The 18983-nt window shown below is 29.5% G+C and overlaps 2 protein-coding genes across 3 annotated transcripts in view; one reads left to right on the top strand and one right to left on the bottom strand.

Annotated features, from left to right (window-relative positions):
- Window positions 1-18983, bottom strand: part of Flo2 (flotillin-2) — a 107687-nt gene that overhangs the window by 47609 nt on the left and 41095 nt on the right. The gene's annotated exons all lie outside the window — the stretch shown is intronic.
- LOC135803338 (glucose dehydrogenase [FAD, quinone]) lies at window positions 2388-15176 on the top strand. Of its 2 annotated transcripts, none has more exons than XM_065316930.1 (4): window positions 2388-2447; window positions 12294-12742; window positions 12812-13032; window positions 13103-15176. In XM_065316930.1, exons 3-4 carry the CDS (start codon window positions 12877-12879, stop codon window positions 14816-14818), a joined length of 1872 nt encoding a protein of 623 aa, XP_065173002.1. In that variant the 5' UTR covers window positions 2388-2447; window positions 12294-12742; window positions 12812-12876; the 3' UTR covers window positions 14819-15176. The 2 variants fall into 2 exon arrangements, with proteins under 2 accessions (XP_065173002.1, XP_065173001.1); XM_065316929.1 differs by lacking the exon at window positions 2388-2447 and adding an exon at window positions 10153-10531.

Raw genomic sequence — 18983 nt, forward strand, 5'->3', positions numbered from 1 at the left:
AATTGGGATGATTTCAACTCATTGTTCTTTCCATCAATTGTTAATACAAATTGTTTGTTTCTTGATCTAACTCAACAAAAAGCCCAGGAAGAGAATACTTTTAAAATGCGACTTCAATAACAAGCAAACCCAACCATTTTTTAAAATTTCTGTCCATTCATTCATGCATTTTGTAAATTGCCTCCTCAACGTTTTTATGCTTTGTCTATTTCATTCCAAAACTAATTGAACATTGTTTTCTTCAGTCCTGTTTCTCTGCTTACCATGTTGCCATTATTCATTGACTATTATATAAAAATTCTTTCCGCACGCGTCTACAAATCACTTTTACTTTCGACGCTTCTTGCCTTGGCGCATGAAAAAGGAAGTTTAAGTTTCGTTCACGTCGCGTCCATTGTGATGCTTCTGAAGATGGAAAAATGGTAAACACGTGACGAAACAATTCGTGCATAAAACCGCCAAGAACGAAAGAAAAGAGCAGAACAAAGAGCTAAAGGCTAGAAGTGGCTTTTCTATTTGTTTCGCCTTGGCATTCATTAACACCGACATTCGAGTTAGCAACGTGCGCAACTTACTTAAGTCTCAGCTTACTCGCTTCTATATTACACAATACAATAACAACTCTCTTTGGAGTTGCAGGCGCTGTGTATAAAAGATTAAAAGAAAGTAAAGCAAGTAGATGCTTAGTTTGTATTGAGGTGGGCGAAGCACTTTTGAATGTAGTAAACACAACCTTTTTTTAAATACTGAAGTTAGAATATTGTATTATACATCAAATTAAAGATAATTTAATACTGATCCAAAATATAAATTAATAGAATATAAATGACGTGATGCAAAAATGTTCTGAGCAAAAGAATAGCAAAAACGTAAAATTTTCAAAATTTTTGATTTTTCGCAGTTTTTTATTCATAACTGTTACAAATATTAAAGAAATTTAAAAATTTAAAAAGTATTATGAAAGTAGTTAAATTATGAATCTACTGAATTAATATCCATATCATTTATCAATCCAGAAGGGTCTTAAATATTACTTTAAAAATCAAGTTACAAAAATAAATCAGTACAAAATATTTGCAAAAATCGTCAAAGTTTTATGTTGATATCTCAGAAAGTAAATGTCGTAGAATATTGAACAAAACGTCAACAGATAGATAATTTAAAGATAAATAAACTGTCAAAATTATATGAATATATATTAAACCAACAAAAAGCTGTAAGACTTTAAAAAAAACGCAACAAAATGGCAAAAAATGCAATGATCATTTTAACATCAAAATATAAACAAAATAATAATAATATCAAGAAAAATAAACCATAATTTTGTAAAATATTAAATAATTAATCCAAAAAATAGTTTAATTTTTAAATTTTGTACATAAATTACCTAAAAATTAAGATTTTATAAAACTTACATTATGTAGCAAAAAATCCTCAGTAAAAACATGACTTAAGTCACTAGGACTCACCTGAAACAAAAATACAAGTATTACTTCAAAATATTTAACTGTATATAAGTAACAAATGAAAACAAAAAACTTTTATTTTCATCTAAATATTTTGTAACTCACATTACACTAATTAAAACCAATTATCATCATTCCCACCACTTGAACAATTGCAAAATCCGCCAAAAAAGAAAAAGTCCGCATTAATATACACAATTAATGTACAATCATCAATCATACTCAAGCATTTAAACCGTTTACTACAACTACTAAACTCTACAAACCTCCATAAAGCGACTCAACTTAAGTAAAGTAAAAATAATTGTAGTTTATACATTTGTAATTGTAATTTAATTGAAAGCACCAAAGCACACTATAAACTTTACACATACAAAATTATTTAACGACCAATTATGTTCCTTAAATCACTTCGGAGGCAATTAACAATTCATTAAAAATCAAAATCAAGGTAAAAAAATTCAGTTTCAAATGTTTTCGGACGCCATGAGAGTACAACACAGGAATTGTGCAAATCGTCATCGATTTCAATTTCGATTTCGTTTTCGCCTACGAAACCAAATAGAAAACTCAGATATGTTTACAACTCGCGCCAATCAACATCATCACAGCGCGCGGAATTTTACAACACCAACAACAACTGAAGAAACTCAACAACAACCTCGACAATCATAAGAAAATCTTGCTGACTCGCAGCTAGTTTTCATTCTTTACCGCGACGAGCTGAGAAAAACACACATCCGATTCTGGTATTCAACTACATCACAACTAAAATAGTAATAATAATAATAATAATAATTTATTGTGGTTTTGTGTTTTGTGTGTTGTGTATTAAACTTTTTTGTTTAAATTGGTGTGATTCAATTTTGTCTGGTTAGTTGCTTCGTTGATTTTGATTCTGATCGATTGGGAAAGAGTAATTTCGACACATCCGAAAATTCACCAGGTGCGTGCGAGCGTGCGAGGAATATTCGAGCCAAGGTGAGATAATCACATAATATATAATAGAGTAGCAGCAAAAATAGAAACAATAACGGTGTTGCACATTTGTTCATGGCGCATTATGCCTTTTTATTATTTAGTTGCTTATTCTTTTCTTTGAAAATATTATTTCAACATTTTTGTAGTAATATTTTGTATAGTTGTGTTGCTGAAATATGAGTGTGATGTGATTGTAATATGTGAAAAGTTATAGGTTTTTGATGATTATATGAAAACTATTTGGAATAAATTCGTGATTCTTTTAAAATACTGATTCAGGATTAAATTATACACGTATGTTGTGAAAATTTTGTTTATTAGAGCTTTAACTAAAAAGTTATTAACAATTAAAGTTGATTTTGTAAAATTTTTAAAAATTAACAGAAAATCGGCTGTAACTTTTGTTAAAATTAAGTTATCAACAAAATTTATACAATAATATGTTATTAATATTATAATGGAGTTATTTATTTGTTTGGATGTTTATTGTTTTCTTTGAAAATATTTTTTCAACATTTTTCTCTGTGTAGTCGAGTTGATGTAATGTGATGTGAATATAGCACTCGAAAAGTTTTAGTTATTTGCAGATTATAAGAAAACTAATTACAATAAACATATCAATCTTTCACAAATTTATTCAGAATTAAATTATACATCTAATTTGTAATTATTTTGATGATTAGACTATTATAGAAAAAGTTATAAACAAATAAAATTTATTTTACAAAAAAAACGATACTCGACAGAAATTAAGCTGTAACTATTTATAAAATAACGTTATCAACAAAATGACTTCAATAATATATACAAAATTTAATATTTATTATTTCATTACAAGAATAAATAAAATATATTGATTTGTTCTAAAGTTATTAACAAAAACTAAAATATTAAAATTTATTTTTGCGATGAGAAAAACCTCAGCGATTATTTTACTTAATTTATTACACATTACTGAATTTGCAACAATTAACGAGTTTTAAATTATTCGAGTAAATGGGCACGAAATTATATTCCCAAGTATTTTTGTTCCTTTGTATGCTAATTTCATGCATTCAATTAGAATTGGAAACAAAAAAGGTAATAGTGTGAGTTTGAACGCTTGTAATATTCACACGCGCTGCATATTAATCTCAAGCGCTAATTATAATTATGCAAAAGTTAATGAGGTATAATTTGATACTCTATTTGCTAATTTTACGCGAAAAATATGCAAATTATGAATAAAACAAACAAAATATTTTAAGTAGGACTCAAATAAATTCATTAAGTTGCAGTTTTTGTTAATAACTTTTATAGTTTTGAAGATAAATTATTAAATTATATATCAAATGAAAGATTATTAAATTTTGCATCTAAAAATATTTTAATATTGCTTATAATATAAACAATAACTGAACAAAAAGCAAAAAACTTGATTTTAGAAAAAATTAATCGTTTTTTAACCATAACTCATAGAAATATTATCAAAAACTTAATTGTTATAGCTTATTATAGAGCTAATTAAATTCTAATCATAATAAAACAACAATTTATAGCAATATAAACACTAAACAACTCATAATCAAACCTTGAATATCAATAATCATTATTTTTCTGCAATTTTAATCGTTTTCTCACAATTTTTGCCTGTAACCAACCTAATTCTCACTCAAATCATAAAATTACACCTTCATTATAAATCTAGTTAAATTATCAAATTAAAAACATTAATTTAAAAATTGTTACCAATTTGCAACATAATTATTTCTTCACTTGAATAGTTAACTCATACTAAACGCACTCCAAAACTTTACAAAATAGTAAAAGTGATAATAATAATAATAATAATAATAAATAATTTATGAATAATTATGATGGTGATCTTAAATCTGCTAAATATAGAAATATCAAATATCACCTTGTTACACAATCCGCTTGGGAGTTACAGCGAATGCAAGCTTCCCAAACGCGAAAAGAAATCACAGGCCCAAAACTTTCACATCCGAAATCCGAAATTAATGAATAATCGTCCAGTCACACGACAATAAAACATTAGGACTTTAATCATCACTCTTAAATTAATTGCACGAAGTTGTATATTTCCACACAGTTTCTCAGGTATCGAATTGGTAAATATTAAACAAAAGATGGAAATAAATATTTTGTAGTAGTGAAATTTAATTAAAAATTTAACTAGGTTCTAATTAATGTAACGTAGCTAAAATTTACAGTAAAAATAAAAAAAGTAATGAGCAAAAATGATTGAAATAGGAAAAAAAATTGTTTTTGACTTTTTTAAGTCAATAACAATAAAGATAAAATTTTAAAATAAATAAATAGTGATAGATAATTTAATTACCTTCAAATAAATGTATAATTTATACAATTTAAATAAAATTTACAAAAGTTACAAGCGAAAAAGTAAAAAAATGCAATTATTATAAATATCGCAGTGGATAAAAATACAAATGCAATATTTTAGTAATTTGACAATAACTTGAGTATTATACGCGATAAAAACAAAATCCTTTCAGAAATTGATTAACAATTAAATTCTACATCAACATACCAAATAATTTTGTTGATATAATAATTAGTTAAAAAGTTATAAACAAATAAAATTGCATCTTTAAAAAAATGTTAAAATTCGCACAAATTAATCATTAAATTAAGATAAACAACTGTTATCACTAAACAAACATAAAAATATTATTAATAATTTCCTCCTAAACAAATTTCTATAAATATAATTATCATATACCAGTTACTCTTCAAGTAATTAACAATTTACCAAAAATAAACAAAGGAAGCATTCGAAAATCGATTTTCTACACTCTCCTCATAAAATATTTTTATTCTTCTGAAGCAATAAACGCCATATTACGAGTACTAACAAATAATATCCACTAACTCTCCAGTGATCAAGTGGCCACACAGATCTTTCTTCTGTCATGGTTTGTCTTTTATTGCCATTGGAAATAAAAGTTTCTTCGTTTCTGAGCAACACTTGACATTCCTAATGGATGTTTGTTCGACTTTTCAATGCCTTTTTCAGCCACATGCATTAAATTCGCATTGCGCTGCATCGCTAAAAATGTTTGTATCGTTCATTAGCCAAGTGTGTGTTGGGAACAAAAAGCGTCCTAGTTTTGCGCACTTGGCACATCGATTTACAATTTCGCGCACTTCGCGCCTGATTGTTGCCATAAAACTAACGCACTTTAAATTCATAGTGATCCATGGAGAAATTTCACCAGATGCCGCTTTGATGGCCATCGATGACTTTTCCGGTAATTTACAACTCTTCTATAAAGTCACGTTTCGCATGTTTTACAAATTTTCCACTTTTTTTATAATTTTGTTGATATTTTAATTATTAATGGGTAGAATTTAACAAATTATACCTTATTTCAAAGGTAATTAAATTCCCAATAAGTTGATATCACTTATATTATCTTATCAGTTTCAAGTATGACGTAATTACCGAGCAAAATTATAGAAATCGAAATTTTTCGAAAAAAATCCCACTTTTCACTAGTTATTTATTAATTACTTCAAAACCAATTAACTTAGATTAAAAATTTCTTGTGTATTCTATAAAATATTAAATTCTAAATCATCTTGTGCAAAAATTGTGTTGATAACAACTTTTAATAAATAGTTATACTCAAATATATCCCAAAATTACGATTTTTTAGAAAAATGTTTGAAAAGTCAACTTATTTTGTTTATAACTCTTTATACAACAATCAGATTTATAACATATTATCAAAATATACGTATAAATAAATTCTCAATCTAATCATGCTTAAATAATCATAATAACTCAAATATTTTTCACGTAATCAATAAATAATGTAAACTTTTTACATCTATCAGACACTCTGCTACTTTTAAACAAATAAAAACCACAATTATCAACAGAAACCTCCAAAAACAATATACAGTAAACTACATTAAGTACTCTATTATTATCAACAAGAAAAAATTATTTATCACCAATAGTTTTTCTTTTATCATCATTTTAAAACGTGTAATGCACGTAGCGACAATAAAAATGCATCACTCAGATTACATACGAGTATGCCGATACAAATGCATAAAATGTTAATAACAAAATTGTCGAGTGTTATGTATGCATTGTTGGTCGCTTTTGTTGATCGGCTACCGTTCAGTGGCAGGTACGTGCCTTGACTTTAACCTCATTACCAGCACAGCGCAGTGCGGTGTGCAGTTAAGCTTTATTTTTACCTGCCTCTGTACACGTTTCTATGTGTTCCGTCTTTGTGCGGCGGTTTCTAATCGAAGAAACTAATAGATTTTTTTAATTACTAGTCACAAGAACACTAGTATTTAAACAATTATAAAGTTGCAGTTGTAATTAAATATAGATTAACGAGTTTGAAATTGTGAATATGTTGGGAGTTATTTTGGAATTTTTCAGGAAAAACGCTGTAAATGTTTTAATTTTTGAGTAAATTTAAAAAATTTTATATAATTTTGAAGATAATTAAATAGATAATGATTTAGTATTGGAGATATAATTTTAATAGCGTAATTACTACTTTTATCACGGTTTTTTCAACAAAATTATTATCCAAAATTTGTAATTAATCTTTGAAGATTTTCGCCCGTAACAAAAGTATATTTAAAGAAAGAAAATTGATTTAAACATAATAATATGTAAAATTTAATTGAGCACAATCACAAGCTTAAATTTTTGTAATATTGTAAAAACTGGCAGAATTATGAACAAAATTGTGAAAAATTGCAATTATTTTATATTCATTTTTACTAATATAATAGAAAATAACGACAACAATTTGTGAAACACAATAATACGAAATAGTAAAATCAAAAAACAATGAAATTATGTTCATTTTGATATAAAATTTGATAATATTCAGCAAAAACTTCAAAAGTTATTAAACTTTAAAACTGAAAAACGAGTTAAAATATCATAACTTACTATTAACCTACTAAAAATCAAATTTTTGTGATTCAGTAAAAAAGAAAAGAAGAAGAAGATTTAGAAAAAGTTCCATATGACTCATACAATTACTAAGTAGAAGTACTCATACTTTAGCTGTAAATAAAAATATTTTCTTTTATTGCCTCAACTAAAATAAATCCTATTTATGTAAAACACAAATGAGTTTCGCTTTTATCGTTTTTACTGCTTTTATTCGTGTATTTCTTATGCTAAACATTCTCGACATTTCTTCCTCGCTATGTCTTTTTCTTCTTTTTGTGTTTAAGTTTATTATGGTTTTTCGTAATCGAGCGCTCGCTCGCGTAACGATTAACATTTAAATTATTTAAATGGCTTAAATATTTTTGAGAATTATTCAGGCTCTGAATGTGAATTTGCATGCGCATTGTTTGACAGACTTTAAGTGCTTATATAATAGTAATCATAAAATAATTATTATATATTATTACTAGTATTGACAAGGAACAAATATTGTATTCTTTATTTCTTACGAGTAAGTTGCATGTCATCGTAAAATTCCAAATGTTTCTAATTTCTATTTATACGTATTTTTAATCAAATTTGTTTCCTGGTATTGTTATCTTTAAACGGTTGTAACTCTATTTTGAGTGATTAGATTTTTATCAAATTTTAGGAAAATATTCTTAAGGAATTTGTTTATTAATATCCAAAATTTCAATACCATAAATTAATAAACTTTTTGATTATAATTAAAAAACTAAAACAAACCAAAAATCATAAAAAAAATTAAACTTGAATATTAAATTGTTTATAACTTTATAATTTATTTATAAAATTTAACCAAACTTTCAGAGAATGTTGTTAGGTTCGTTAGCAATATTCGTGCAAAATTAAATAACAATTAAACCAATATTTTGCAAGTTATTAACAATAATATAAGAAAAATCATAAAAATCACGCTTTCCAGGAAAAAAATTTCTCAAGTCTCGATTTAATTGTTAATAACTTATTTATTTACCACAATATTTGATCAAAAATGAGAATATATATTATTTATTTCAATACCTAGCCCTGTTAAAAATTTCATAAACATAACGCTAAAATTAACAAAAATATTAACCATTTTCTCAACAAATACAAAAACAAATGATTTATTAGATCATTCAACTTCACACATCAATTACTCAACTCCAATTGCTCAATCGCATTGAAAATTTCTACACACAATACTGAATTCATTATAAACAATCGTGGAAAATTATATTTAAATCCCATCAATAATTTATCCATTATTCAACAATAAAATTCCCATTGCAAATAAATAAACACTTTTTGCACTTAATTTTCCTCACATGTCGCTTGCAAATCAAATTAATATGCAGCAACCAGCAGTAATGGTGCAATATGACATGAAAATTATGTAGACATCGTGCGCATAATAATTATAATATTATAATACCTGTACAGTGTACACGAGAATTCGAATGTGCGTGCTGCAATCGCATAGCGTTGCATATGTCAATAAGAACGAAACAATTAGTGAAAATCGAAACATTTATTTATAATGTTTATAAATTATTACTAGGAATATTATTATAAATAAGTATTGAAGAAGAACGGACTATTGTTTAAAAGTTTTAAGGTTGTTGAAGTGTTTTTCTAGGTGTTTGACCGATGGACGAGTTCAAGTTGAGGAGAAAAATAAACGTTGGATAAAATTGTTTATAACTATCGTATAATAAGAGATAAACAATTTATTCTTTAAACATATTAAAGATAATTTAATTGAGTTTAAATGTATGAAGAGAATTTTTATTTATTTGAAAAATTGTGGAAGTTACAAGCGATTAATAAAAGTTTGAATATTTTTGTAAGCAAAAGTTATGCTTCAGACAATTTGTTTAATATCTTTGACAAATTTAATGCCACCGTAAAAATTTAAACGTCAGTGTATTCCTTAATTAATTATCTTTAATTTGAGACATAATTGAACAATTTCCTCCAAAAATTACAAAAGTTATGATTAAAAATATATCAAAAACCAAATTGATATCGAAATAAAAAATTCAATCTTAGATTATTTTAGTAAAAAAATAACAAATTTTAATTCTAATACATAAATTGACCTAAACATTAATAGTTTATTAAATTATCTTTAATTTGATGTATAACTCAATAATTTTCCGAAAAATTACGAAAGTTATGACTAAAAATACAAAAATTTTGCTAAAAACCCCAAAACCTCCAATTAAATCAAACAATTCGTCTTAAGTCAGTTAATCTATACACGATTATATTCGATTTGAACACGTCTGATGCCTCTCTGCCTCTTTGGGCATCGACATTGTCGGAGAAAGTAATTCGCATTGCATGCGCAACGCATGCCTGGCTTTTACCTTTTGCTCGGCGCGCGCGCGCATACACACGCACATCGACTTAAGTCAACTCAACTCAACCAGCGCTAAACTCTGCGCTAAAACTCCGCCAAACTGAACGTGGGTAAACAAATCGTAACTAAGCTCAAACACAATATAAATATACAGCTGCATTTTTGCTTCTTGAATATTTACATAGTAAACTTTACTCAAGAGTCACAAGTCATAGGATACTTAAGTAGATTGTATCTGACTGCCGACTGCGTGTTGGTGAGTTAGCCACCGAATGCCAAACCAAACCACTACCCAACTACACAACAGCCAAGCACATCGACTTGGCGTTCGACAGCGTTCGCGAGCACGCACCGAGACATTCGCGAAGAAGCAGCACCAGCAGTCGGCGCTTTCGGTTTGTGACTTAAGTCACACAACGCAAACTTTTACTCGCGCGCGCGCTCGCGCACTTTTACAATACCAGCCAGAAAGTTACATACATACGTACAAAAAGTGCCAAGTGAAATAAAAACGCCACCAAAGTCGAAATCTGCATCTTACGTAAAGCTTAATCAACTTAAGTTAAGTCAAAGGAAAAACACTCAGTGCTGGAATGCTGGATTATTTAATAAGTTCAAAAGTGAAATTTTAATACGTATGTTTAAGGCATGAGTTTAATTATTTAATGACTTTTACTGTTCGTATCAGTTTTCGCATTTGTTTTGGATTATTACACTGATTATTATGGTCATGAAAGGATTTAAAAGCAACAAAATGAGGTGAGTTTAATATTATACATCCAAATATAGATGATAGTGAAAGAATTTTTTGATTTGGAGCAAAATTACAAAAGTTAAGAGGGTACCTGATGTTGTTAAGTAAAAACTACAGGTATTCCCTTAACTTCTACAGATTAAGAGGTATCAATGTAGAATATTAATATTTGGAATTATAGGGATGGAAATATAGTAAAAACATTCCTCCAGAAAAGGTACCCTAGATGGTACCCCCAAAAATAAGCAAATTCCAAAAATTTCAAAGAAATTCAAACATTTTCCTTAATATCTCCCACAATTTTTAAGATAACAAAAAAATAAAAACACATTTGGATTCATCACTTCATAACCTATTATTCCCCATATAAATAAACAATTTTCTCCTAAAATTGCAAAAGTTATAAACAAAAATAACAAAAAATCAAAATTACTTTCGATATACATTTGAAGGTACCCTCAAAATGTACCTAAATAGATATTCCTTTAATTACCTTTTAATGCACTATAATTAACTTAAGTACACTAGGGTACCTTCAATATTTCAATATTTCTCCGCTTTGATAATTACTATTGACTTAACTGAACAATGTACTTATTGCTCGATGCGTTTCACATGCCAATTCGATTGGAAATTCAAGTGTATTACAACCAGCACAAATCCAGCCCACCTGCAATTACTCCGGATCGCGGTGTGCTGCATTGGTTCATGTATCGAGCATTGCTGGCGCAATGCCAATGGTAATTAACGCAACCGCGTGTGGAAAACGCGAAAAATGAATGAAATTAAAAGTGTGACCTAGATGCCATCGCGCATAACCGCTAAGTGCGCTTAACTCAACTTGACTTAAAGCTGCAAACACATAAACACACACAAAAGTATCTAATATTATATCAATTTATTTGTGATCTCACCTTGTATGTTCTTACACTTATACTTATACTTGAAGGTAAGGTAAAAGTTTTTTCCATTGCGTTTCGCCATTTTGCTACGTTTTATTTTCACCGCAAGTAATGCGTGTACTCCACGCCACTCATCTTGGCTTCTTTTTATTATTATATTTATTACAGATGTTTGAGTGAAAATATACGAGTATGTACAAATGCGCATGCGGTGTACACTCAGAAAACAAACAGACATTAGTGTGTATTAAGTTCATGGGCAACAATAGTAAAAGCACAATAAAAAACGAGATAATCATTATTATTGCATTATAGTACAACCAGAAGATGATAGTGAAAGAATTTTTCAATTTGGAGCAGTATTGTTGAAGATAGAGGAATACCTGATGTTAATCTGAGAAAAGTCATGGTATTCCCTTATTTTCCAAAAATATTAATAATTTTTCTTAAAAAATTAAATTTCTGACAATTTGTGATGAATTTATGTCAAATTAGGGTTAAAGGTACCCTTTTAAAGAAACATTATATGAGGGTACCTGATCTTTTCTAACAAAAGTCATGGTATTCCATTATTTTGCACACATTTTGGAATTTTCACATTCCAGAAAATTTTTTTGAATATTTTCAATGACCTTACATAAATTTAGTAATAACGGTACCCTTTTGAAGAAAATATATAAGAATTGGAAGGATACCTGATACCTGAAGTTTTTTTTAACAAAATTCGTAGTATTCCCCTATTTTCCACAAATTTCAATATTTTTAAACCAAATTTTATATTTTGAATTTTTTGGTATCACCCAGTATAAATTAACTTTTGATGGTACCCTCCTAATAAAATATTACTCCTATTTTTATGTTTTAGTTGAATAAAAAGATCTATATGCTATGGGCTTGGATGACCGACCACATCGTCAACCATCGTCCGCGCATTTGCACCCCTCGACACACCACCAGCACCCGCACCCCTTACCACCATCAACAGCGGCAAAAACAAAACCGCCAAACCACAAAAAAGAGTCCAAATACCACACAGCCGACTACAAGAAACCTCCGAAGTCATCGCAGGTCCACGACACCAAATACGCCACCGCACCTGCAAACCTCGACAAACCCTCCAGCAATCTCGACAAGAAAATCCTGGTATCCCTCATCAGCCAATCGGAATATATGAAGAGACATTTGTACATCAAAACAGGCGTGGACCACGAACGGTCAGTGCTGCGGTACCAGCTCAAGAAGGTCTCGATCCGCAACTATACCCCAAAGGCAATCAATCAGGACATCAATATGGGCATGTGGATTTAATTACAGGTAAGTATCTTAAGTCACTAAAAACATAATGAAAATTAAAGGGTACCTGATGTTAATAAGTTGTTAAAGTTTTAGGTCCTTCAAGTGCCATTTAATTTATTGCCATATTTAGAAAAACCACTAGGGTCTCAAAAATGGCATTGCTCTTCAACCCACTGACGCAGTTCGCGCATGTCGCCATCGCCACCCCAATGACCATAATCGGGCTGGTGCCTATTTTCGCTGCGGGGTTGACCTTCCTCAGATATATAAACTATGACCCTGAAGCACATCCCAAGGACGCACCACGAGTAAGTACCCATAAAAAAACCTTATTTCTTAATGGTACTAATGGTAAACTAATGGTACCCTATGTTTTAGATATACCAACAATATGACTTCATAGTGATAGGGGCCGGGTCAGCAGGAGCTGTAGTAGCAAACCGCTTATCCGAAATCCCCGAATGGAATGTTCTACTATTAGAAGCAGGAGGTGACGAAAACGAAATATCAGACATACCATTACTCTCCGGGTATACCCAGATGTCAGAATTAGACTGGATGTATCAAACCTCACCACCTACAGACTCACCCTATTGCCTAGCCATGATCGGAGACAGATGCAACTGGCCCAGGGGTAAAGTCCTCGGTGGGTCCTCAGTACTCAACGCCATGTTATACGTAAGAGGCAATAAAAAGGACTATGACCATTGGGCTGAGCTTGGTAATGAAGGTTGGGAATGGCCCAATGTCCTCCCATACTTTCTAAAATCCGAAGACAATAGAAACCCCTACTTGGTAAAAACACCTTACCATCAAACAGGTGGATACCTCACTGTACAAGAATCCCCGTGGCGTTCACCTCTATCAATCGCCTTCCTCCAAGCAGGTCAAGAAATGGGTTACCCGGTACGGGACATAAACGGTGAACACCAAGCTGGATTCATGCTCGCCCAAGGTACAATCCGAAGAGGTTCCAGGTGTTCCACAGCAAAAGCCTTCCTACGACCTGTTCGCAACCGAAAAAACCTTCATATAGCAATGCGGGCACAGGTTACCAAAATCCTCATAGACCCAAAAACAAAAATCGCCTACGGAGTGAAATTCGTCAAAAACAACAAACCCCAAGTGGTCCTAGCCAGAAAAGAAGTCATCCTAAGCGCAGGAGCAATCGGCTCCCCACAAATCCTAATGTTATCAGGGGTAGGACCACAGGAACACCTTCAAAGCTTCAAAATACGCACACTAAGTGACCTCAAAGTGGGCCATAACCTCCAAGACCATGTAGGGTTAGGAGGTATGACCTTCATCATAGATGACCCTATAACCCTTCAAAAAGAAAGGTTCCAGAGCATGGCGACCGCAATGGAGTACATCCTACATGAAAGAGGACCTCTGACGGCTTTAGGTGTAGAAAACCTAGCATTCCTCAACACAGAATACAACACAGACCCTGACTGGCCCGATATGCAGTTCCACTTTGCCGCTTCCAGCGTCAACTCAGATGGGGACCATATCAAAAAAATCTCAGGTCTAAGGGATTCAGTCTACAACACAGTTTACAAACCAATAAGACATGCAGAGACCTGGACCATTCTTCCTTTGTTACTAAGACCCAAAAGTACCGGATGGATCAAACTGAGGTCCACAAACCCTAATACCTACCCAGATATAAACCCAAATTATTTCACGCATAAAGAAGATGTCCTCACATTGATCGCAGGAATAAGACTAGCGTTAAATGTGTCGGATACCAAAGCTTTCCGGAGGTTCAACTCAAGACCTCATAAAATGCCCTTTCCTGGTTGTAGACAATATCCATTTGATACGGATGAATATTGGGAGTGTTCTCTAAGACATTTCACATTTACGATTTATCATCCGACATCAACGTGTAAAATGGGCCCGGAATCTGATCCGGATGCAGTGGTCAATCCAAGACTTAAGGTTTATGGGATCAAAGGTCTCAGGGTGATTGATGCGTCCATTATGCCCAAAATAGTTAGTGGTAATACCAATGCACCGACGATTATGATCGGAGAAAAAGGTGCGGATATCATAAAAGAAGATTGGAAGCGGAAAAAGAGAAGATCTTGATGATAGTTTAGTTAATACCAGGATAATACTTAAAAATTTACAAATTCAATAACTAGTCAATGCTTAAGTTAACTTAAGTTAAGTAAATAATAATGTTTAGTTGATTTTTTAAATTTTGAACAAATACTCTGATTTTAAAGTGTGTTAAACTAATAATACTCAAAATTGAAATTAATTCGTAGGTTAAGTCTTAGTTTATTGTGTATGAGTTGACTTAAGTCTTCTAAGTTATATGACTTACTTTTGTATAATATTTCAGTCCGGCCCTGATAATGCCGAGTGTAATTACTCGTGATTAGTAATTTTATTATCGCTATTTTAATGTATTGTACATAAATAAAACTTTAGTAATCTTGAATTTTATTGGAGTCTTATTTTTAGTTTGACTTAAGTTAAGCTAGAAAGTTTTGTTTTTAGAAAATTGCAGATATTTCAGGAACTAATCAACGGTTTTTATGATTTTGACGTTAATTTGTAGGGCATTAAATTCTACGTTTAATTAGTCATTTATTTTATTTCTACACCTTAAAGAAATTAGTTTAATTTAACCTCAAAAGCAAAACGTATAAAATTTATGGCTGAAAATGATAATACTTCATTAAAACTTTCATATTTCAAAAAGTAATAAAGATATTTTAAATTAGTTTTCGCCATTTTGTAGATTATTAAATTCTACGTCTTAATATACATAAATGTTATTTTAGACATGTGTCAATTGACCTTAATTTGCCCTCAAAACCAAAAATTGTTAATTTTCCTACCAAAAAATTAGTTTTTCGCAGAGAAATTTTCAAATATCTCAAAAACTAAATACGATATTTTATTAAATTAAATTGTACAACATAACTGATTAAATTCTCCATCAAATTACATATAAAAATATTAAAAATATTAATCATAAGTACTTTTAATTTAACCTCAAAAAATTAATTTAATCCTCATTTTATGTTCATACAAATTAAAAATTAAAAAAAAAAGAGAAAACATCTATCAATCTTCTCCTAAGTATATAAATAAGTAACTACCAGATGAATGAGAAGCTTCCTCATAAAAATCATTTCCGATTTCGTTTTCTATCCGCTCAGAAACTCGAAAAAACTCATCTTAATAACGAAAGATGATCAGTAAAGCGTGCAGCGCAATAAAAGTAATAAAAACGTTCCTTTTTCCATTTAATTTACTACCGTGTATCACCACCGTACAATAAAATAAAAATGCTTTCAACTCAAACATCTATTTTAATTTTAATTTAAATTTTACAATTTTATTTTCAACATTTCACTTTACGTCTTTCCTTCGAGATGAGCGATGAAAAGATATCAAGTGAAGTAAAAATACAAAAAAGGCGTTGATGTAGCAATCAACTACTCGTACGTTAATCAACTTTTCAAGCCTTCAACGTTCAACAAATTCATCAAGATCGTCAGTCACGTCAAGTTCAAGAACTTGAGAAGCTGTACATCATTAAAATAAGATTTATAGTTGAATTTTAACGATTTTAGTCAAAATTTTAATTGAATTTTTATACATTTCTAACAAAAATTCTTAAAATTTTCATTTAAATCAATCTTAATAAACATTCCTCTCATTAAAATTATTAAAGATGAAGAAGAAACCGAAAGTCAATTAAAATTAATCCTGACAACTTTTCTTTTCAATCAATTCCTGGCTTAACTAACCTAATTAATTAGTTTTCTATGTTAATTTTTAAAACTTTTAGAATTCCAACGTGAAACTATTGCTTTATAGATAATTTCTGTTGCTTTTCATAGATGCATAGATCAATCTTTGTTCGATATTCAATTTTGTAAGAAATACCGTTGTGAATTGTGAAATTGTTTCAGTTGCAGCATCAAATCACGCATGATTCCATCGTATTAGGAGTGTTTACCTGCTGGGTAACAATTTCACGATGTTATCTTTTACCAGCACGATACGTAATAATAAGAGTAGCTTTAGAAGAAGAGTAAAACAGAAAAAAAAACACGGTTTAAATCAATTACAAAACTTGTACAAACTACATGAAGATTACAAGTCACGGAATGTCTAATATCTAACAAGGTTTCAACAGAAGATCAAAAAATTGAAAAATAAATAAAGTGTAAGCGTAGAATTATAGATTATTAAATTTTTTATGGGAATATAAAGTTTGGTGATGATTAAATAAATAGTTTAGAAGTTAGAGTAAAAAAAAAGTAAGAGTAGTTGAATTATGTGGGTTCTGGGACTATTATCTACATTACAGGTTTCTGTAATAGTTAGTTACACATTAAAATATAATTTAGGCTACGTATAGTTTAGGCTGCGTTAACTTAAGTGACATGACTTATTTGTAGATAAAAATATAAATCAATGACCAAATTTCTACATTCAGACAATCAAGCCTAAATATCCCACGAAACTTGTCAAGAAAAAAATTGAAAAGCTTTGAACTGTAGATAAATAGATTTTGTAAGATCATACAAATTTAAGGGATAATTTACCAAATAGTTTTGAAGTTATAAGAAAAAACGTAAGTGAAGTTAAATTATGTCAATTCTGGAGCTTTTACCGACATTACAGTTTTCTGTAACACTTCAAACCCACCTATAGCTTAATTTGAATTAACTAGGACATAACTTCATCTCAGTTACAAATTATATGTCATAATAAACTTGCAATTAATTAAATACGACGCGAAATATACTATTATTCATAATTTGCCACTTCAAAGACGATTACCGACTTTACAGTTTCCTATAATATGAAAAACAGTATATTATACTTAAATTTAACCTATAAATTATTTTGTTCCAACTTGTTCAATGTTTTATAATACAAAAGAATTGATCCCAAATGGAATTTAATCATGAAATCACATAAATCAAATTATAATCAAGAAATATTAAGAAATAAAAAGAGATTACACGATCTCAAACGAAGCATCATCATTATCATCATTAAGATCGAAATCAACGGTATAAAATTTAAATTTTTTATTAGTAATAATTAGTACCACTATTACCAAATCTAACTGTAATCCAACAAAATAAAACAGTAAAATATTTAAATTTATATTTCGTATAAATTTAAACTGCACATACATTTCATTAACTTTCATTTACAAAATAAAGTAAATATTGAAGTTTAATTAATTGAAGTTTACATAGGAATAGTATTTAATTTAAAACGTTCAATTTATGTTGTATTGCAAGTTCGAGTAAATTCGTAATTAAACGATTTTTTAAATTTAATTATAAAACTTAAATAAAGTATACTTTAATAATAACATAATGAAGTTTAAATTAAACTATTATTGCGTATTTTATTGTTAATTGAAACAATAGAAAGTTCTTTACGCCACAACGCACTGAATAAAAAATAAATTTGAAAATTTTAAAGAAGAAATGAGATATAGTGGTGTTACTCTCGCTTGGCGCGAGTGTTAATGATAGTTATTATTGAATTATAAGAAAACTATAACGGATATTGTTATTATTCTTTCAATTATAGATTAAGAATGAAATTGTTTATCTACTGAAGCAAAAATTTTGTTTTTTATACTTTTAGAAAAAAAGTTATAAACAATTAAAATTAGTTTTGAAAATATTTTTGCAAATCAATAGAAATAGGGCTGTAGTTTTTGATAAAAGAGTGTTATCAATAATATATTTACGTTATAAGATCAGCAATTTAATACTAAATGAATTCCTAAAAAAATTATTGCAATAAGTTAAGTAGTTTTCATGTAATAAACAAAAAACTAAAAAATTAACAATACTTTTATCCCAAGTAAAAGTGCTTTTACTATATACAAAATTTATTTAGCATTTTAGCGGGTTTAGTGCGGATGTGATAATTGTCACGTACGCTTCCAAAACCAAGAGTGATGTCCTCAAAAATGTCCGACATTATGTCTGTACACATAACGCATAAATAAATAAAATAACAATAAATGTGAGGTGTGTGACACGCACTAACAAAAATTTCGCTTCTATTTTTGACACTTTCCCAGATACAAATATTTATTTAGAAATAAAACTTTTAAAAAATGTGTGCCTCTTCAAGTTCACTTCCTGTTGCTATGTTGGACTTGCAAGACAAATACCGAACATAGGTATTATTATAAGAAAAAGTGAAATTTTCTACTAAAACTGTAAAACATCATAAATAAGAAAAGATGAAA

Source organism: Atheta coriaria, unplaced genomic scaffold, assembly GCF_025399875.1.
Source record: "Atheta coriaria isolate IRGN ID8LTWV9N9 unplaced genomic scaffold, Caltech_Dcor_3.1 hic_scaffold_2_pilon, whole genome shotgun sequence".
Taxonomy (NCBI): Eukaryota; Metazoa; Arthropoda; class Insecta; order Coleoptera; family Staphylinidae; genus Dalotia; species Dalotia coriaria.

Coding starts and splice junctions, on each gene's coding strand:
- LOC135803338 (XM_065316930.1), top strand. CDS start 12,877: ATGGCATTGCTCTTCAACCCACTGACGCAGTTCGCGCATGTCGCCATC. Junction 13,033..13,102: donor ATCCCAAGGACGCACCACGA/GTAAGTACCCAT, acceptor CCTATGTTTTAG/ATATACCAACAATATGACTT.